Source organism: Gymnodraco acuticeps, unplaced genomic scaffold, assembly GCF_902827175.1.
Source record: "Gymnodraco acuticeps unplaced genomic scaffold, fGymAcu1.1, whole genome shotgun sequence".
In the NCBI taxonomy this organism is placed as follows: domain Eukaryota; kingdom Metazoa; phylum Chordata; class Actinopteri; order Perciformes; family Bathydraconidae; genus Gymnodraco; species Gymnodraco acuticeps.
Window position 1 is genome coordinate 369,374 of NW_022990346.1, and position 22,667 is coordinate 392,040.

The following is a 22,667-nucleotide window of genomic DNA, read 5'->3' on the forward strand; positions in this document are numbered from 1 at the left end:
TATGAGCACATCTCTGGTAAATACGCTACTCAACGTTTATTTTGCATGATTTTTGGTGCAGTTTCAAAGATCTGTCAATAAAATCAACTAATGGATCATTCAAAGAGCTCATTTTACAGCCCTTGTTTTCCCTTCATTCCCTGAATTCATTAATATCAACACTATTAATTCCAAGCAAGTTGACACTTAATTCCACAGTACTAATAGTTTTTTTTCCTAGGAAGTTGCAAGAGAAAAGCATGAAAATCAGTAGGTTACTGAGTGCCAGTTAGGATCAATTATACCAAATAATACTAAGTATGCAAAACGAGCAGGTTGAAGATGGCATTACATCTGGGGAAGACTCGGAACAAAAAGTTGAGGACTGGGGACTTGAGTGAAAATAATTTACACCTAGTTGTGACTTGCAAAACACTGACTTGGTCTCCTTTTGTTATCAACTAATACTTATTGGTGCTCATGAATATTTTTGTCATACATTTGCCTAATGTCTCACCAATGCGACTGTGAGCCATCATGTCCGTCACAGCTGCAGTGTGGGCGGAGGGATGAGGCTGGTGCTGTGGTTGTTGATGCTGTTGATGCTGTTGGTGCTGCGGTTGTTGGTGCTGTTGGTGCTGTTGATGCTGCGGTTGGTGCTGTGGTTGGTGTTGCTGTTGCGGTTGTTGATGTGGTTGGTGATGTGGTTGGTGCTGAGGCTGATACAGTGGCTGGTACTGCGGCTTGTACTGAGGCTGAGGCTTAGGCTGGCTCTGAGGCTGCGACTTGGCCTCCCCGTGGGACAAGGTAGAGGAGGCCGAGGAGGAGGTGGAGGAGCCCTGGACGGTGCGGTTGATCCAGGCGTCGGGGCTCTGCAGGTTGGGATTGACCGCAGGCTGAGGAACGATCAATGTAGACTGCCTGCGCACCGCCGTCTCATCTTCAGAACCTGAGGAGGAGTCTGAGAGCAAGAGGAGCACAAAGTGTGAAAATCAAGCATGGGATCCTCCGAGCTAAATGTGATTTATTGTAATGACAGAGCAGGAGGAATGTCCTTCTTTTCCTACCTGGTGGTGTGCGGGTGTTGATTGGAGACGGGACATAAGTGGAGCGTCGTTTGGTCGGCATGGGCAGCGCCATCTTCTCTTCTTTATGTTTGGCCAGGGCAGCTTGTACTGCCTCAGAGTGGATATCTGAATAGACAGAAAAGAATACACATACTCTGTGTTAAGAATGGCAGCTTTGGATCTGATTCAAAGCATGAAAACAATTAAGACAATGAAAACATTTTTTAAACTGACCTTTCAAAAGCCAGTTTGCCTATAATACATAGATCTGCTCAACAAAGTTTTCAAATGATGCTCAAAAAATGATTTTCAAATCTCTTTCAATCTACAACAACTTGAAGGGAAACATGACTTTGTTTTGATGTTCATAATATAAAACATGCGGTAACCACTGCTTCGTTCCTCTCCGGTAATTTTTAACAGCAACACTTCAAGTTTGATTTAGTGAGTCTTGTTGATGTGGCTAATTAAAATATCAGGAGGATATCCTTAGAGGACAACTGTGTTTTCCCTCTGAAAAAGGAAACCATGGCATGAGAGAACAAAGCTGTCTATTAGCCCACACGCTTGCCTACACACAGTAATAAATGCAGGGATACTTTCCCTTCATGACACCCACAGGCACATTAAAAGGACCATGTGATCAGCCACACATTCAGACGTAACAGAACATATGCAACAAAACCCCACTCACTGACATATCCTTTAACTCAGGGGACACGATATTTCCTTTCAACACATTTAAACCATCAAGTACAGCTCTTCACGCAGCAGCGGGGACCATCATTACATAACGGCCATTCTGCTGAACAGATTGCTCGGGGCTAAATCATCTTCATCATGTGCCGTTGTCCACTCTCATACAGGGCCGTCAAGAGAGGCCGACTCCTCACGCCTGTCTACTGGGTTAAGGGCTGTCTCCGTGGCGATAAGGATGTGGGGTGTGTGGAGGACACCGGTGTGTTTTACAGCTTCAATTAACACTAAAAAATGTGTGCAGCTAATCTGGTGTTATCTTTAATACCTCTTGGTTTACTATTTCACATTTGAATACACAGGAATCATTACATTCATGTGCAGATGTAACAAGGTAATATTGTATTCTGGTTAATGCAGTAATAACTTGAGGAGGTGAGAGGGAATTGTATTATAAATAAATATAATGTGCAATATTACTTTTAATATTGTGCACACTATTACCATTCTGCTTGAGTTGTTTTATTAAATGTTATAATTCTAATGTTATTCTGTAAGGCGCTGGTGGAGTATTATTTCCTCCACTCCTGATATATAACTGTTTGGTTTTTTATTCTTCAATTACATTTTTGAACGATCTCTGGCATACGAATTTCCTTCAGGATTAATAAAGTTATATTTGTTCATCATTTTTAAGTGAAGGTTGTTCTGCACTTTCTTTGCAGCCATTTAAATGATGAGCACTTTCATTTCTTCAGCTCCAAATTGCTGCAGTGTTTTCTCATTTCTTCTTATTACCTGATTATTGTTTTTCTAACCATGCTAGCAGCTTAGCTCTAGCGATGGAATTAATTATCTTTCTGTTCAGATGGAAATATCTCATCAACATTTGGATAAACAGTCCATGAAATGTTCATCTGCCTGATAAATCTCATGGTAGATCTGTGTTTAAAATGAATGCATTTAAAAAAAGTGCCCTAAAAATGTTTCACAATTACATTTTAGGAATGTATCTTACTGATGATGCAGTTTATCATTTGTTTTATAGAGTGTTTAATCCTTATCTTTCTAGCTTCATATATGAAATTGGCGATGGTGATAGATAGTGAATATGCCTTAAGTTACTATTATTCGAGTTAGACAGTGTGCAGGAGTTTGTTTGCAACTATTGATCTACTCTTGCCATTCCTCCGCACCTGTGTTGGCATTCATAACATCATGAAATCTGTGAATTTTAGCCTTTAACACGATTGTAAGTGATGCAGCAAAATTAGGACTGTTCAAGTGTCTGAAAACAATTATTTGCTAACTTCAGAATAAACTATTGATTGTATCAGAAGTATAGTGATTATAAGGGATGGATTTCAGAAATGTCACCAAAGACCACAGGCCTTACTGCTCCATTTGAGAGATACAGCCTATTCGAAACTGAGTTTTTCTGAACATGAAACTGTAATACACAGTGAACTCTGAGTAAAATGGAGGGTTATTATATGGCAAAAAGCTCATCGTCCCTCTCGTCCTTCATCTATGGTCTTCTCCTCAAGGCCTTTCTCTCAGTCAAGTCTTGATTTATTGTACCAATCTCAATGTTGCCTATTTTTGTCAGCTTTAATCCTCTCTGTGTTGAATCCTCCACCACAAATCTCCATTTGTATCCTTCAATCAGATACAAAATAATCTGGAAGTGGTCATATTTTCCATGACAACGAAGCATCCACCAAACTCCGGCCTAACAGATTTTAGGTTTGTCATTAAGCATGCTTTAGTGTGAGGGTGTTTCATTTGAGAGGCAGACATTTGAAAAGGCATGAGGAGAGAACTAATGAAAGAAACAGTCTGAACCTCATAACAGACTCTCTGACATCCCGCTCACATGCTCTGCGCTCTTTGACCTCAACTCTCCAGCTCTGTTTTCTTTTATCCTCTTGAGCGTCAGGTTTTCCCCCCCGGATCAGTATCCCTCCCTGTTCTCCTCACAGACTCATTACACATAGCCATGCAGTGACATCACTCTGTTTTCACAGACTGGGGGTCCTCACTGAGGGGCTTCCCAGCTGCAGGGCTGCCCTGCTGCCTGTCTCACAAGTATCCTTATCCAACCAATTTCTGTGTTTATGCAGGTTTTTGAAAACCTGCTAAAAATAGGTGATAGATTCCCTTCCCATTGCCAGTAGATGAGTATGCATTTGTTTTATTTTCCCTGTTGGGTTTTGTTATCGTGTCTTATGTTTGATATCACTGGTGCTTGAATCAGGGCTGGTGAACAGTACATGGGGGTCACTTCTTTTTAACAGTCTCTTATTAAAACTATCAAACCAGAGTTGATGATTCATAAATAAGTTGAAAGACTAACAAAGAGTGGGATTCAGGATTAAAATTACAGTTTCTGTCATGTAGTTTGCTGGCCTTGAGGAGAGCATATTAAATTGTATGTTTTGTACATAAATCAGTTATAATAGTTGTAAAAATTCCCTATAGCTTCCAGTTAATATGTATCTACTTCAACATGAATCACATAGCATCGCTCTGGAAAAGGATTGAAAATGAGTGTTTCAACCCAGATTCATGTTTTCATTGCTGCTGATTGGAGTCGATAAATACCAGAGACAAGGGGATGAATGCAGATATACCCTTACCATTAACGACAAAATCCAGATATTATTATGTTTTTTTTATCAAGTGGAAAGGGGCTACACACTCACACACTCACACAAACACACACACTAATTGGTCCCTTAGAAACAGCCGAGTGTCTGTGATTCAAACCTGGTTGGCTCAACAAGTGAGGTTGGTGTGGGCTCATTTGAGCGCTAAAAAGTTCCCTCACTGCAACAGAGGTGTCATTAGATTTTTGGGGAAAGTAAAGAAGCTGAATGTGGTGTTTTGATATTGGAGTTCTGACCTGATCTGTAGCGATCATCCCTGGTTCCTCCACTGCGATGTGATTTGCGGGAGCGACGTTCTCGGTGACGGGACGAGCTGGAGGGGGGAGGGCCGTGGCTGGAGGAGGAGCTGGGAGCAGGACGCTGAACATCATTCTGACGGGGCGGCTCCACTGTCAAACAAACACAACAAACATTATACCTGACATTATAATCCAATCAGCAAAGCAGAACCTTGCTTTCTGTCTTGCTTCTCATGGAAATCTCACTCTCTGCTTTAACAGGATTGGGCTGAACCATTTCTGTCAACAGAGAGCGAATCAATGGAAAGCTTGTTGTTGTTGTTGTTGTTGACAGAGAAAGAAAGAAGAAAGCTGTGGGATTCCCCAGTTGCCCTGAAGGATGACTTCTAAAAAAGTGTCATCCCTTTTAAATCACACTTTGCATATAGTAACAAGCTCTCTCTCAGCCTCACTATGCCTGTATAATAAGCCAAAAAACAGACAAGACGCACATTAATATGAAGTTGAAGATTCATTTGATAACATTATTTGTTTCTCACACAAATGATGAGAGCTGAGGGTGACACAAACTGGTCCAAAAACACTTGCAGTAAACGGGAAGATGACATTTATCAAAAGGACACTTCGGCTTATTCAATAAAGTAGCTTCAGAGTAATAACTTCTTCAATAAAGTAGCTTGAACTCTTTTCTGTCCCTCTGCCATATGTTTTTGGTAATTCCACCAGCTGCCTGGTTAAGCAACATTCAAACTGAGCCTCCAGCACGATGGAACATTTTGGATTCAGCAGTTTATCATGTTTTGTGCTCCACCATCAATGGGATGAGTGGATATGAGCAGAGAAATGGTGCCACTAGGAGGCAGCACTGAGCATCATCAGGTCTTAAAATACAACACAGTGTCATTTACACAGAACAGAAACAGCCATTCACAAAACATTTACTGCAGTGTACATTGGAATCATATTACATTGTAATACAAATACATGCATGTGGAAAAAAATGAGGCATTCCCCCCCAAAAAAAAGTAGGAGACAGGTGTTTACCTGGAGCTTGGATGACGTATGGAGCCAGGAGTTTGGTCCTTTTCTTCTCATAGCCCTTCTGTGTTATATCACCTGTAAAATACCAGAGAAGAAGAGTGACTTACAGACACGGCATAATAAGGCAAAGTCAAATCAACTTATATTTGAAAGGATTAGAACAAACACCAGTTCACTCGCAATGTCGGCATTACTATTGTTCAACATTGTGGTGGCAGTATTCTTTTTATTTTGCGTTACATAACAGACAGTTATGCTTGATAAAACGTGTAAATGAGAGTGCCCTGTCACACGTTGTGTGAGATGATGTGATAATAGAGCAACAGTAAAGGAAAGAGACAGGTATAATGAAAACAAAACTTAGTTTGGGAAATAAACAAAAACACAGATGGATGCACAGTTTCTGCAGTAATCTCCAGAGATGGCTGAGAGCGTCAAAGCTGTGGCTCTGTTCCAGCCTCAAGTACGACATGTAGAGAAAAACAAAACAGGACTATATTTGGAAACCTGCGGAAGCGTGGGCAAGAAATGGGATGATTCAGAGACCCAGAGCGAACACATAGAAGCATGAGAGCTGAGGATGAGAAAGGTGGGAGACACACCGAGATAGAAAGGGAAACACGGGAGAGAGGAAGTGACAGTGGTGAGTGACGGTGCATCGAGGTGACACAGGAGGAATCTCCCGTCACAATGAGCAAAATGTCCCCCCCCCCTTGCAACTTCCTCCATCCTACAAGGCACAACACAGGCCCACTGATGTCCTGCGCTGGCCCTGAGGCGATGCAGCGACTCTGACAAAGTCCTCTGTGGGCAAAGCTGTCATATTTTCAGACACATACTAAAAAATCCATCTGGAGAGCCTGCACTCAATTTTCCAGCAACAGTGTTGAGAAGTGATGATTCATTCAGTATGTCCACAAATGGCCGCCTCTCTAAAACGTCCTCTTCTTCAAGACTCGATAAATCAGTGATTTACAGTGTGTATAAGAATAAGAAAGGCCTGTCGATACTGAAAGAGCCTGGTGCTCTCTGTGTAATAACCCTGAGTTGTTTGCACTCGGCATGATGTTGGCCAGTCTGACAGATGATCCCGTTTTGTGACCAGCACTAGATAGAGTGTTCTGCAGTTTGTCATCTGCCGGAGCACTGAGAGTTAATCCCTGATTTAAACATCACTGCTGAGAAGTAATACAAATGGTGAAGCTGTCTCCCAGTTGCATTTCAATGGACTGAACATGAGGATTTCTTGGGAGTGCTGTCAATAGAGCTGCAACAACTAGTAGACTTATCAGTTGAGCCACAGAAAATAGTGACCAACTATATGCAGATGTCCTACTTTTCTCAATCAAATCTTATTTGAGATCTAAAGTCAAATCTGGGGGTTTGTACTTTTTTTTTTAAGGTCCCCTATTATACTATTTTTAGACATATATTATAGGTCTCAGATATATAAAAAAACATGTCTCTGAAGTGTTTTGCTCAAAATACCAAACAGATCACCCATTCTAGCCCCTATATCTCAGGAGGGGCTGATTCTGATTCTGGGTTAAAAAAAATAATTAAAAAATAAAAGAGAGGGGAGCTTATGCAGGAGAATTCTACCCAGATTCCCAGCTAAATGTTGCCGTGATTAAACGCCATATCATGTTCAAAACCACATCAAGGATTATTTATTCTTCTCTCGCGGGTTTACCACAAGGTGAGTCTTTTATGTATAAAAGACATCAAAAAGTGCATTTTGCATAATAGGTTACGGGCCGTCCACACTACAGCGTCGACAGCTTCAAAAACAGTTTCCAACGCGTCTGCCCATTCACTTTGAATGACGTCACGTTGCCTCGCTTTTCACCGAACTGAATTGTGGGTAGCATAGCGGTCCGTCTCCGCCGGAGTAGCCAGCGCCAGCCAATCAAATCCCGTTTCTGAAAATCTGACAGCTCAAGCGCTAGCCAATCAAACCGCGTCTAAGCTGGGAGAGATATCCCGCCGTTGATTTCTATATTTCAAAAAAAGATGGAGGAGAAACTATTTATCGCCGTAGCAAATCACCCGGTTTTGTATGACCAGACCCTCTTCACCTACCGGGATACAAACCGGAAGAACCAGTAATGGAGGGAGGTGGCAGAGACAGTGGGTGAAACTGGTAGGTGTTCGCCTGTTTGGGGAGTTTATATATATTGCTTGCATAAAATCCCCGGGGTTTTTTGTATTGTATGTCGGTGGCGGGAGATTCATGTGATTGGTTGTTGGTCGCGTTGCTTGAATAACATCCCCAAGCTTCAGACACGCCCAGCTCCAAGCTTTTTTTGAAGCTGTAGTGTGGACGCTCCGTTAGTGTTCCCAGGTCTTAGTATTAAAGCGGTGAGAAAACAACAACAACAACAAAAGAAAAGTTGCAATAACCCAGAATGATACTTTGTAATGAGCATTTATTCAATGTATCAAGTCAAACAAAAAACTTTAAAAAAACGAATTGGATATTTTATATAAATTGCTTGAATTATTTACTCCTGGATTACAGAAGAAACAAAACACAGATCCAACCCTACAATGTAAACTACTTTACCATCAAGCTTTAACCATAACATCTTTACATCTATGACAGGTTCACCTCAGCACCCAGGAATACTTTATCAGTTAAACCATTACACACCACAACACTGCTGGAACACTACAGAAGAGCTGACGAAAACGAGAGTGCTCATGTTTGGAGGATCTCGCCTAAGAGCGCACTCAAACACAATATCTTCACGGGGACTTTTATTAAGAGGGAAAAAAGAAGGAAAGCAAACACTTCCATAAGTAATGCATGGACGTTACAGTTGGCCTGGCTCAGTCACAAGGTGTATTTTTAGCTCATGTGAACAGGCAGTTTCTCTGCGAAAAGACACAGCGAGAGAGGGGGGGGGAGAGAGAGAGAGTCAGTCAGTGATGGGGGAGGGGCTGGCTTGGCATTAAATGAATCTCAAAGTAATCACTCTTCCATCTGGATGATTTAAAATGCATCTGTTTTTTCATGGTTGCAATGCATCCTCAGATCCAGGCCCAGTGGGTTCAAACTCTGTAAACGCATGCATCCAATCAGGGAACTACAGTTGAATAGAGGTGTATATTATCAATCAGGAAAACAATACGAGGAAAAATGTGAGAATATGTATCCTAATTATCCTCAGAACCTTGGTCCGCCCTACCTGTATCTACGTATAAAACACGCTGTACATACAAAAACGAATCATTTGCAGCACTGAGAATCTGTTTGTCTCCTCATTTACACTTTAATTCAAACAGTCAAACGGATCTGCTTAAGAGGCAGAGCATGGCTCCGCTGAGGTGAGGAGGGCCTCACCGTTCACCCACTCTCTCACAGTGAACCATGTGTCATGTCCTGATGGCGGACGTCAAATTAAACTATTTCAGTGATGAGAGCAACAGTCAGGAAGCTGCCTCAACTCTCCTCTTTAGTCTCGGTTTGACAAATGCATGGGTTGAGGGAGACTCACTCGTCACCCCTGAGCGTATGTTTTATTTGTACACAATGTATCGAGAGAAACATCAAAGCAGTGCCTTCTCCCAACCCCGTCCACTCTCACACTCTCTAGCCTCGGATTATTTGAATTGCAGCGAGACCGCTCTCTCCTTCTACCCCACAGGCACTCAGTCTGAATAGTAATTAGCTACCAGGCTCTTTTTCTCGTTCCCTTTCCTTCATTGCAACTGAACACGCTCAGTTGCTTTCTTTCTCAGGATAACAGTGTAAACACATGTCGACACCACATGCTCACCCAAAAAGGATCCAAACAGGTTCAAATATTACAGGGACTTCCAGCTGTTATCTCACATAAAACAGACATTCTAACAAGGTTGTACAATAAGCACAACAACACCATTCCTGCTTTGGTTATGTAACGAGGGACACATGTTGAAGTCCAGGACACAGAATGAGATATGGGCCTCTTGGGTCTGTATTTGTTGATATGAAAATGACAAATCAACCTGCCTTTTTACATTGAAAGGGGAAGCATACACCTGAACATGTTTGACTACATACATTCTTAAAGTTAGATTACATAATGGTGTAATTAGCAGTTAGTATGTTTAACATCTCTCTCATTACACACACATTCTTCCTGTAAGGGAGGATAATGCAATGTTGGCCAAATATAAAAAATAACTCACTTTTCCTGATGAGGCTATTATGGTTTTCTTGAAAACCATAATATATAACAAATGGTATTCCTGATTACGGTCATTGTGTTAGTCAAAGTAAAAAGTGGTTTGACAAATACATTTACACTAATTAATATCCACTAATGGGGCATGACCGGTGTGTGTCTATGCATGTTTTCATCATTATACCCTACTGTCCTACTAGGGGCATTGCGTTCCAAGAATGCAGGGTTGTTGGTTGTTCCTAGAGTCTCTAAAAGTACAATGGGAGCCAGAGCCTTTTCTTATCAAGCTCCACATTTGTGGAATCAGCTTCCAGTTTGTGTTCGGGCGGCAGACACCCTATCCGTTTTTAAGAGTGCGCTTAAGACCTTCCTTTTTGATAAAGCTTATAGTGATAAAATAAAATAATCTAATAAGAGTGCATTGACGTAGATACGTTGTGCCTCTTCACCTATACATTTTAGTTCTTACTCTTTCACTTAAATCCTAAAATTATCCAAAACCTTTCCCCTCTCTGACCTCTCGAGGTTCTAATAGAGGGTAACAGGTTGCAGAGAAGGCCTAGCCCGGCCGGGAGTGTGGAACGTAGCCACAGACCTACTCCTTACCTCTAACCAATGCAGGTTCCAGTGGGGACCTCTCTCCCTGTGTGCCTCTCCACCTCTGTTTCCTACTTCTTACTTGCTACCCTTTTCCCTCAACCTATCCTAAGGGAGTGCATGTATGTAGACCTGTTAGTTTAGCTGCTATAGGCTTGGACTGTTGGGGGGGGGCTCCTTACTCCGTCTTTCTGGCTGTTTGTACCTGTGTACTCTCATGTTCCGATTAACCCAGTTTCCCCCAAATCTCTTTTTTGTGTCCATATATACGCCGGGATCCTGAGTCGAGGCTAATCCTGTTGCTGTGGTCGTGTGTCCTGGATCCTCTATCCTGAGTCCTGATCTGAGTCCTGGACTTCGAGTCGTGGCTGAACCTGTCTCTGCGGTCCTGCCAGACTCTCACTTCCCTGATGGCTCCCACAGGATTGCTGACATCCTCGTGGATTCATCTTCTTATTATACACACATGCATTTCCAAACATTTGGACTACCTATGTTGTAAGTGTATTATCTTTTCGATGTACACACGGCATCTATTGCACGTCTGTCCGTCCTGGGAGAGGGATCCCTCCTCTGTTGCTCTCCCTGAGGTTTCTCCCATTTTCCCCTTTAAACTGTGGGTTTTCTTCTGAAGTTTTTCCTTGTACGATGTGAGGGTCTAAGGACAGAGGGTGTCGTATTGTCATACTGATATTCTGTACACACTGTGAAGACCACTGAGACAAATGTAACATTTGTGATATTGGGCTATATAAATAAACATTGATTGATGTGTGTACTTGCTGTCTGCTTTCGAACAAGCAAACATCTCTGAAGAGGAGCTCACAGCCATGTCAGTAAATGTGGGATTGACTTTTAGGGTAAAAGAAAACATATTTTTCATCCTCCTTAGCATCCATGCATGATTGCATCAAGTGAACATATTCTGTGCATATCTGTGTACACACTTCCCCAAATAAAGCCTGACATTTTCTTTGGTATCTTTTGCCTCTCCAGAAAGATATACCATTCACTTTACTGCCACTAAAATATCCATCTATTATTGTTTCGGTCAAGACAGTTAAAAAAGTGGTGTCTCTTTATATCAGCTCGACTTACATACAATAACCTGATTATAAAGTATGAATTAAAAACAGAAAATACAAGGAATAGAAGAATAACCTCTCAGAACTGAGGATATTTCAGGGTTCTCACACTTTCTGAAACATATTTTTAAGGAGTATTCAAGGACTTTCAATGCCTAAATCCTTCACATTAAAAAGACCTAACACAACTAAGTTTAAGACACAGATCAAGGTGAGGACTTGCAGGCTTTACAAAGAGGACACTCCTCAATGTGTCGTGTTACTGGGAGGGCAGACAATATGCTTTCTTGCTTTTTTACCAGCACAGCAAAGTAAAACAAGAAAAATAAATATCAAAATAACTTATTATTGTGGCCCTTGTACCTTGTACAGTATAAGGATGTCAATTATGCAGCACAGACTAATGTATATTTATATATTGAAGTACTTTATTTAACACTGTCCATAATACTGTTCATACTGCTAATAATGTATATATCCATCATATTTATATCCACTCCTTAATGTCTATAATATATATTATGTATACAACCAATAGGCATTAGGGACAGTAGGCTGCATTTAATAGTTTTTGCACAAACTGCATATCCTTGCCACAGTAACTTTACTACAGATATATATGCACATATTGACTCAAACACGTATTACAGGCACTGGTGTATGATGTGTTAAGTTTTTCTAACAAGTCCACACACACACACACACACACACACACTTTCTACGCAGGGCTCAAGTGGTTCTCCCCCTCTAGAGCAGCAGGTAGGGTGCGGCCAACTCAGGTAACAGAGTGATTCATGTTTCACTCACTCATTAAAATGAACTCCAACAGGGAGTGACGACTTCACACACATACACACACATACACACACACACACACACACACACACACACACACACACTGTAGGCCTTAAGGGCCAGTGGAAGTAATAATAGGGGTTAAAAAGCAGAGCGACAAAGCAGTGCAGGAAGTTCACTGAACAGAAGACGTGACTCAGTGCCTCCTCTCCAACTCCTGTTTGTTCATCTCCCTCTGTGTACATCAGATGAATAAAGGAGGGCGTGGCTGACACACCTTACACACTACACAAACACACTTCAACAGTTGGTGGAAAATATGTTACAAATGTAACATAACACTTACAGGAGCAAATTCTCATGTGGGATCTTCACACTGGTATTTATCATTGCCAGTAAGATGTGGCCGTTACAACACCAAGATATATGGATGTCTCTGAAGCAGAGGAACATCTGTGGATTTGTTTTTTATTGTCAATTATAAAAAACAAATGACAGTTCTACGTGTGGGGGAAAACGGTGTAAAATGCTGCCTTTAAATTCAAGACATGTTACTCTTTGTCGCCGTCACTGGAGATGATCTGGTGAGCAGATGCTAAGTCAAGTCAAAACAAGTCTATGTCTGCTTTACTGCACGATAGCAACGATTCCTGCCCAACCGCTCTGTAAAGACAAGAGAAAAACTACTTCGAAAAACCAACTGCTTCAGATGGGATTATATCCATTAACAAACAATGGTTCATAGAGAAACTAAATACAATATATGATTATAATCCAAGAAAAAGGGTTGACAACATATACGAATATAGGAAGCCCAATTAAAAAAACAATGAAATAAGTCAAGAAAAATGAATGAATGATTGACATTAGGCCGTGCCACCACATTTAATGATGTTATATTCCAAAACAAAAGATGAGGGAAGACTAAGCAGGAATAAGATAACAGAGAATAGTTCGTCTCCAGGGGAATAAACGTTTCAAAGCAATATAAAATACCTGAGAGCATTACTGCATTATTTTCCATTATATTTAGATATATTATCAGCTCACGTCTGAATTACGAGTTTTCATTTAAAGAATAAAGACACCTCAGCCTGAATTGGTGCATTATAATTCACCCAAAAGATTAAAAAAATCGTTATCACGCAACATTCCTCCAGCTAGGACCACCCAGCTAAATATGTGCCCCCCCCACCCCCCTAATGTTAAAACAAGCTATGCAGATGGTTGCCCCTCTGCTATAAACTCCATGCCCCACTTAGATATTTCTGCTGACGTGGACAAAACTAGTGTCTACACTTCGTTAACTCATATATCAAAATGTATGGCCATGGATACATTCAGTGGCTTTTATTATGATGAGTTCATTAAATGACTAGTTACCAGGGAAACACAACAGATTTACATATTTTCTGACTTTATTGGTTGATGAGAATCACCTGCTACGCTTTATGGGATACAGACGGCTGCTAAAGATACACAGGTTGTATGCTCTTCCAAATCCAGGCAGGAAACAGCTACATCTCTCCAACATTTCTGGAGAAGCACAGCTTGTAGACGAGTTATGATGGGATGGCAGAAACCTCATGTTTCCTCTGTAATGGTTTTAACAGCTTAGCAGAGCAGTCAATTGTGTGACTGTACATGCAGCTCTAACGTATGGCCGTTCTAATCTGGAAAGGCTTTATGGAGAATACACAAAGTAAAAGTGTGTGTGTGTGTGTGTGTGTGTGTGTGTGTGTGTGTGTGTGTGTGTGTGTGTGTGTGTGTGTGTGTGTGTGTGTGTAAGCAGGGGGGGGGGGTTGTTGTTATTGGGGGCAGGGCGTGTGGGTACAACACAGGCCGTGTCCATAGAAACGTGGTGTATATTGTGCTGCATGAGGGACCATGGTGATGAAACAGGCCAGCACCATTTAGTAAGAGTGGGATTAAATACATTCACACAAGGAAGCTGTGTGTCAGTCAATATATGGAAAATGAATCCGCTTAACAGTCACTTGTCAAGTAAAAATGCAGAACATTTACTGGATTTAGCTTCTCATATTAGGATTACATGACTTTCCTGTCGTTTAATTCATATATTTGAGCTTTGGACTGTTGGTCAGCTGGTATGTAGAAGCCACCGAAGGCTGTAGGAACTAGGGCAGCATACAATAACTGTATCATTGATCAATCTGCCAGTCATTTATTTCAATCGTCAAAATAGTGGAGGATGTCCCTCACTAGTTCCCATAGCACAAGATACAAATAGACGAGGCCCAACTCTTTATTTGCTCTTTTTGTTGCTGACTGTATATGCTATAGATACATTTACAAGGCGAAAACACAACGTTTATATTCATGTATTGATGTACTGCTAGGAAAATGTATTTGTTTATAGCCTTTCTGTGGCCATACAGCGGCAATGTCCGAAACCGTTTCTGAAACGGTTTCTGTTGTGATTGTTTTAGTCTGGTCTGTGGTTGTATTGTGACGTGATTGTGTTTTGTTTGTATTTGTTTTCTTGTAACTGACTTGCTGTTTGTAGGACCCCCTTGAAAACGAGATGGTTCATCTCAAGGCGTTTATTTAATAACATTTCAATATATACAACAATATAAAATGTGCATTTTACAAATAAGTAAGTAAAGAAAATTCAGCAAATTTTTCCATCCACTTATATGACTAATAAGAATATTAACACACGTACAGTTAAAATATGCATTACTTGAGGTCATTTTTAACTGCTTAACGCACAAATAGCAGCAGAAGTGGGTCTGTTGACAGAAGGTAGAAGGTAACAGGACAGTGGACTCACTTGTGAGCAAAGTCTGAAGCACGTGCTGCAGAAAGACTGCAGCTACTTCCACGTGGCATTTTTTAATAATTCAGTGAACAGCACAGTGACCTGACCACTACTTAATCCTCTTCCGGCACCGCTGTCATTTTTTTGGGTTGTGTTACTTTTAGCTACAAGCGGCAGAAGTAAGAGGACAAATGGATCCGGGGGAAGGTTGATTCAAATAACCAGAAGGTTTTTTGAAGCACAGCTCTACAGCCAGAAGAGGTTGAGAGCCCACCTGCAGCTCACTGTGGACTTGACAGTGAGGTGGTTCAGATACCAAGCTGGCAGTGCGTGTCTGTGCAGAGGTGTGTGCTCGAGTCCCATCTAAATTATTCACTCTTTTTTGTACAAAAGGTCTCAATGCATCCTCAGTGTTTCTGTGTGCATGGTGACATTAGACACGCATGGTGTTACGTAATACTTGTATTTGAGTCCCAAAAACATAAAATAGAAAATGTAAATCATGTTGTTGTGGTTGTGTGAAATGGGTGGCAGAAGACTCAACTTTTTGTGTAGTAAAAAAACAAGTCTGGGTCCCGAAGCGCTGGCCGGAGATCAGAGTGCAGCTCCTCGGCAGCTAATGAGCTTTTAAATAGATAGAAAACTAAATCAGCTTCCTTCCTGGCACTGTCCATGCTGTGTGTACACACGTGCATGAATGATTGCTTGTGTAAGTGCAGGGACACATTTGTGCACACAGACTCAAAATGTTAAACGTATTCCTCTGTGCTATGGACCTTCACTGTTGTTTAAAAGAAAATGTAAAAAGGCAGTGGGTCACATAGTTTTAGGGTGACAGGTTCTGTTGTTAAGATGGACAGGCTCTCTAGGTCATTTCACAAAAGCAATTAAGAGGAATTTTCATTATTAATTTATATGCACATTATTTACTCAATACATTTTTTTCGCTTTTTGAAAACACAGTGAAAAGTACTCATTTTAAATTTGCCATGTTTTAAGGTAATCCGTTTATTATCATATGGTACATTTGTCAAACTCAAGGCCCGCTTGTCATATCCAGGTCCGTGAAACAAAGTGTTGTGAGTTGGATGCATGTTATCCTGCTTTAAGAAAAGTCAGAATGCATTCTTTTTGATCGACTAAATGCTATAATAGCTAAGCAGAACTTTCTTTATGCCTTATGCGGACACATTTGTGTGAGAAGGTCATATATGGGAAATGTGACAAACTAAGCTATTTCTTATTTTAAAAATGTAAATGAAATAAAGACATGTCAATGAAATGTATACAGGCCTTGATGTTTTCCTCATGTCTTAGTGTGGCCCCCCCTTTGGCAAAATAAAGCCGAAAATATTCACACTTGAAAAATAGAAACTAAAACATGTATTTTGGTATTTTTGTTGGAAAAGAACAACACAACAAATTAGTTACTGATAAATGTTCTTGCGATTATTTAACCTATGTATTTAATAATTTGTTCAGCTCTAGATGCCACATGCATTACGCAGCATTCATCATTACATCAATACTTGTGGTACCAATACATTGGTCAACCACTTAGAGATGTCCCGCCCGAGCCTATCGCGTAAAATGTGTTGGAGCACTAGCCAATAGAAGCGCGGGTGTTACGCAGTGATGTCACTTTATCGTAAAAGTAAACAAAGAAGTAGAATGGAGGCATTTCAGGTAGGGGGGGGAAAGGGGGTTGTGGGAAAGAAACTCCCTCTCGAGGGAACTTTGGGATTATAGCCTTTGCAGACCATTTACATGTTTAGTAAATATATAACCCTTTAAAGCATACAAGGGCCCCTTTAACATGCTGAACATGAGTGCCATGGACAAGGTTGATAAGCTAATATGTATTGAAAGACGGACAAATTGTTTGTGGTCTTTTCCTGGAATAGTTATCAATAAGTAAAGCATTGAATAATGGCAGGCGGGGAGGGAGAGAGAGGGAGAGAGAGGGAGAGAGAGGGAGAGAGAGGGAGAGAGAGGGAGAGAGAGATATCCCCAGCAGCAGTCCTGGCCCAGAGTGACTCACAGCTAAATGAGCCAGGCGTGTTGCCCCCTGATGCTCTGTGACCTAGATTGAGAGACGCAGGCAGGACCGTAATCTCTCATTTCTCTCCCTTTCTCTCTCTCTCTTCCAGTATGGAACAGGCTGCCTCTCAGCAACAGCAGCAGCAGCATCACAGACAGGCGGGCGGATGAGCGCTAGTCACTATCCACACATCCACTTATCAGCCTGGGCAGTTTCACAGCAGAGAACAAGACACCAATCAAATGAATGCGTGCAGAAAATTACGACATAGCTGTGCAATCTGTGCAGAACGATCTGCTCTACTGGACATGTGATACACGTATAGTATTTTATAAGCACTGTGTGGATAGCATGCATCACAGCTTATGAGTAGGGCTGTGTATCATTTGAATGTTTCGATATTAGTGACACTATGAAATCTGAACATGTTTTTGCAACAGTGACAGTCTATCTATTGACTGCTATTGGATGGATTGCCAGGAACTTTAGTTTGTACATTTATGATCCCCTAACAATGAATTGTAGTAACGTTTGTGGTCCTCTGACTTCCTTTTTGGGGTCATCATCAGATCAAAAGTGTCCCATATTTGCTTTATGGCCATATAATGACATCCCCATTAATGACAGCTGTATTTTGTGTTTAGTGCTGATAGGCAAATGTTAGCATGCTTATCTTTAGTATGTACACTATATGGTGCTAAAACACAAGTATAAGATGAATATGGTAGCAGATTCATGATCCAGGAATGTCTTGCTGAATATTAAGTGGTGCATTTGAGTACAGGCAATCTAACTGACCAACGCGTATTAACTCTATTGTTATTTTTCACATGGTGTGAAGGGTTAGTTTGTTCCCATTATACCGTACATCTGACCGAAAGATAAGTAAACAAGACTACAAATCTTTCTGTTCTGCTCTCTGGTCGACATTAACATGATCGATGTCATGCTCTGCCTGTCATCTTCTTGGAAAAGCATCTGTACCAAGCATATCATCTATGGTCATTGTCACATATTCAATATAAATACGAATGCTGCAGACACTACGATGCCCACACACTATGAAGCAGAGCAGCTTAAACAGTTGTTGTTCAGTGCTCTACATTCCAGTCCGGCTCAATCCTCCAGTCTTTGATCCCTCAATGGCTGTCTTTGTGTCCTTACAGTCACACACACACACACACACACACACACACACACACACACACACACACACACACACACACACACACACACACACACACACACACACACACACACACACACACACACACACACACACACACACACACACACACACACACACACACACACACACACACACACACACACACACACACACACACACACACACACACACACACACACACACACACACACACACACACACACACACACACACACACACACACACACACACACACACACACACACACACACACACACACACACACACACACACACACACACACACACACACACACACACACACACACACACACACACACACACACACACACACACACACACACACACACACACACACACACAAACTGCAGCCCACAACTATTGCTCTGAAAAAAAAACTGCTGATGCAGATTTTCTTCAGTTTGTTGTTAGGGGGGTCCCAAGTATCGGGACAACAATGGGGTGATTGTTGCTATGTAAAAGATATCCATGAGAAGGTTTCAGACTCTTAGGGGTGGACAGCTGCTGCTCGCCTTGTGCCCACAGCGATGGGCAGACGGCAGACGCACTTCATAAGGCTAGAAGATGAGGATACACGAGCGGGGCATCTGGATAGCACCGGGTCTTTTTTATATTAGCAAAAGAGTTGTCTCTGATCCAAAGTTACAAAGGATGGAGTTGCAGTCCAAAGCAGAGGGTCATTCACTCTGGAGGTGTTACCTTACCACTCACTTACACTTTAGCCTTAAAGAGACAAAGACAAGAGACTCTGACTGTACTCACTTTAGTGCATAACACTGTTATACTGCAGCAGAAACACTGAAGAAAGTAAAACATAAGAGACAGGGAACAACGTCACATGACTTTGACTCAATGCTGAATCAAGTCAATGTTATTACCTTGAGGCTCGTACGTACTCTCCGCTTTGCACGTATGCAGGCCACACTAAAAACTGATGTTAGATTTTAGTCTTTTCAAATCATAATTTTACTGAAAAGGTCTATCTTTTTATTACAGATATTTATCAGCTCGAGCAATGTTAACCTATATTTCCACAATCGTTTTGTTTCAAAACTCCCAAGACTCTAGAGTTTCACAATCAGAACAAAGATTCCTGACAAAGATGTGAGTAAATTGTTGTATGGTAAATATTGTTGTTATTCTTCTACAATTACTGTATTCCAATACACATTGTAACGCAGTGAGTTCCAATCATCCTCTGCCTCTCATCCATGTTAAGTGCGTTAAACAGTGTGATCTTCCGCTCCTCCATTTTACAGCCTCATTATCACATAGTTAATTGGTGTCTATTAATAACCAGAACACACACTGAACTCTATAGTAGCTCAGGTCAAAGCATAGCATGGCGTCAATCTGTATAATGAATGACATACTGTCAAGGTAAAGTGATACCTCAAAACGCGAGGCAGGCTATTCAAAGAAATGTGTATTGTTTTTTTTAATAAATCGTGTAGCTTATAGGTAGAAAAGCCAGAGCATGTTTGTACTTTCGAGAAACTAAATTGGAACAAGTGAGTGGGAAAATCATCGAGACCCACAGCCAGTTGTGCAGGAAAGCGCAGTGGGAGGCGTGTGGTGCAGTGGGTTAATGCGTTGATCTTCGAATCAGAGCAAGTTCGAGTCCCACTGCAGTCAGCATGTCGTTGTGTCCCTGGGCAAGACACTTCACCCCAAATTGCTCCTGTGGGGATTGCCCTCAGTATTGAGTATGTAAGTGTATGTATGTATGTAAGTGTATTACATGTAATGTAAATACTTCCAGCTAGTTTGTCTATTTAAAACCTATTTGTTTGAATGACTGAGAGAAAATATTCCGAACACAACTCTGTTACTATATCCTGGGTTTTCTCATGTGATTGTGAATGAATACTTCACCCAGAAAATATTGTATTATATGCACTTTCCCATCCCGTGTTATCTACTTAAAATCATCAATAAACTGTTTTTAATCGCACGTTTTCTCATTTTTATTGAACAAATAATTGGAAATATCGACTAAAGTCGTGATGACTAAGTAAGAACCAGCTGTGTTTTAATATCAGCAAAAGAGCGTTTAAATAGTAAAGTTTTAGCGAAAATGTTTTAGGAAGTAGTTAGCATACAACTGATGAATAAGACTTCTGTGAACGTTTATAAACCGATTGTTTTATGGATTTGCTGTTGTTCAATAAAGCCTCCATTTAGTTCAATTCATCAAGAATTGTCTGTCTTTTATTGTGGAGGCAAACAAGAATCTCTTCAAGAGTTCAAGGCAAAACGGAGTGAGTAACTGATATACCACTGGTCCTTTTGTGGGAGAAGTATTCCTTAAAGTTTCACCTGTTCTTCGATATGAGCAGGATGAGGTCAAGGTAGCTCTGTGTGTCTAAGGTGCAAAAGGGGACTGAGGCATCATTAGTGGCCCAGGCGTCCCCCTTGCTTGGCTCTATGTTAAACACAATATTACTCATCCAAGCCTCAGGCACCTGAGAGCAGCACAGCACCAATCAAGCTGCTGCACTGTGATTCACAGTGTGAGGAGGGAGACTTGCATAACAGCCCTTTTCCCATTTCTAACAGCCGTTCTTCTCAAATAAATAACCCTCCTATATATTTGCTGCAGTTTCAGGGTTCAGGGCATCAGAGTGTTGGAGGGGCCACATCATCATTTAGTGTGTCCACTGATGTCTGAGGCTGCACACACATACAGGGCCTAAGGGATGACAAACTTGACCCATTTTCTTCGACAGGAGTGTTTATGCTTATATGGCTGTGATGATGAGCACTGTATGACTGTATGTAGGCAAATTATATGGATCAAAGCAAAAAAATGGTGGGAGAAAAACTAAAACATGCCAGATGACAAACATAAACACACATCGTATAATATTATTTGTCGTAATCTATGCAAAAAAACGTGTTAATGTGCTATAAAAGCAACAAGGATACTGCATGGAGAAATTACAGCTTCAAAAGGAGGTCAGTGTGTTTTTATCATTTGTTGTAGTCGTGCACTGCAGCAGCACTGAGGCTCAACCGGACGATTATCTGTAGCTGGATCATGTAAACACACAAGATGTACACTTTTCACTTCCTTTTGCATTGATCCCCGCCGCAGCTGTAACTACTAAACCCGCTGTATGGGAACCTTACCTTCGGATAGTTCCAGATCCAACTCCGCCAGCTGGTCCCTGACCTCTTTAGGAAGAGCCGACAGATCAACGCTGCGGTCGGCCATCATTGGAAGCACAGCAGCCTGCGGGATGTTTGCGATATCTCGAATGACGGTAGATACAGTCCAGCATGAAGCTAAAATAAAATCAAGATGAAGCAGTGGTGGTGTTTACTCCATCTTCGCGGCTTCCCGACACCGCCATGACTGTGGGAGATGGGAACAACTCGGAGCCAGAGGAGTCACTCGTCAGTCACATGACCGGGGCTGACGGTAATTGCTGTGACAGGACGGTGGGACTAAAGCGGGCTCTCTGCTCCCTCTGCCGTTGTGTTTTTACAGCTGGGAGGAGAAACAGCTCTAGAGCCAACTCACCTGCCACCCTCCCCTCAGGTGGAAAACTAGCCCCAATTTGTGCCTCTCATAATTTAACATAACACCGGAGCCCCAAAGTTAACAGTTAGCTTCTGCTTTCCCGGAAAATAACCAGTGTAAACTTTGGAAAAAAACTCTTATAGTCTTAAAACAACCCTTAATACCGTAGGTTACTAAATACCTCTTAGAAAAAGTCACATTACCATCCGGAGGATAAGTAAACATCCTTGCGCACAATAAAAGATCAAGTTAAATATATTTAAACTGTTTCAATTGCGGTAGGCATGCTGTGGCCGAACTAAACAAAGATGGCTGCCGGAAATTATGTCTGCGCTCAATCTCTTCTCTTTATAAATCCATGTGCTCAACGTGTACAAGTTAAGACTAAGTTTATTATTTAATGAAGAATGGTTGAAATACATTTTCTTAAATATTTAATATATAATTGTAATTGATATATTGGGCAACAAGGATGAACTTGTCATCCATTGCAATTCCTTTATAGCCTATTGTAACATTTCTATTGAAATTTGTATTATTATGTTCTTTGTGTAAACGTATCTGACCTATTCTGTGTTTTACACTTGATGCTGTTGCTGCTCATACATACACCTCACTTTTGCTAGAGGGATTAATAAAGGTTTATCCTGAACAATAACCACAGTATTTAGCCAAACCATAGCATAATTTATATTTTAAAATGTGTAGAAGGTGAGCTGGGGGAGTTGGTTCAAATGAGCCAAATGCAGCTGTTTGTAATCATAGC

At 41.2% G+C, this 22,667-nt stretch overlaps 1 protein-coding gene across 4 annotated transcripts in view; it reads right to left on the reverse strand.

The window, feature by feature from the left end:
- dip2bb (disco-interacting protein 2 homolog Bb) overlaps positions 1–21,847 on the reverse strand; it is a 40,506-nt gene extending 18,659 nt beyond the window's left edge. For 2 of the 4 annotated variants that reach the window (XM_034223688.1, XM_034223686.1), the window contains exons 1-5: positions 21,508–21,847; positions 5,695–5,766; positions 4,648–4,800; positions 1,047–1,172; positions 497–940 (exon numbers count right to left, since the gene is read on the reverse strand). In XM_034223688.1, coding sequence (XP_034079579.1) covers positions 497–940; positions 1,047–1,172; positions 4,648–4,800; positions 5,695–5,766; positions 21,508–21,595 — 883 coding nt within the window. In that variant the 5' untranslated portion in view covers positions 21,596–21,847. The remainder of the gene's footprint in view (positions 1–496; positions 941–1,046; positions 1,173–4,647; positions 4,801–5,694; positions 5,767–21,507) is intronic. The other 2 variants (XM_034223689.1, XM_034223687.1) reach the window with 1 other exon arrangement.
- Positions 21,848–22,667: the final 820 nt, after the last annotated feature.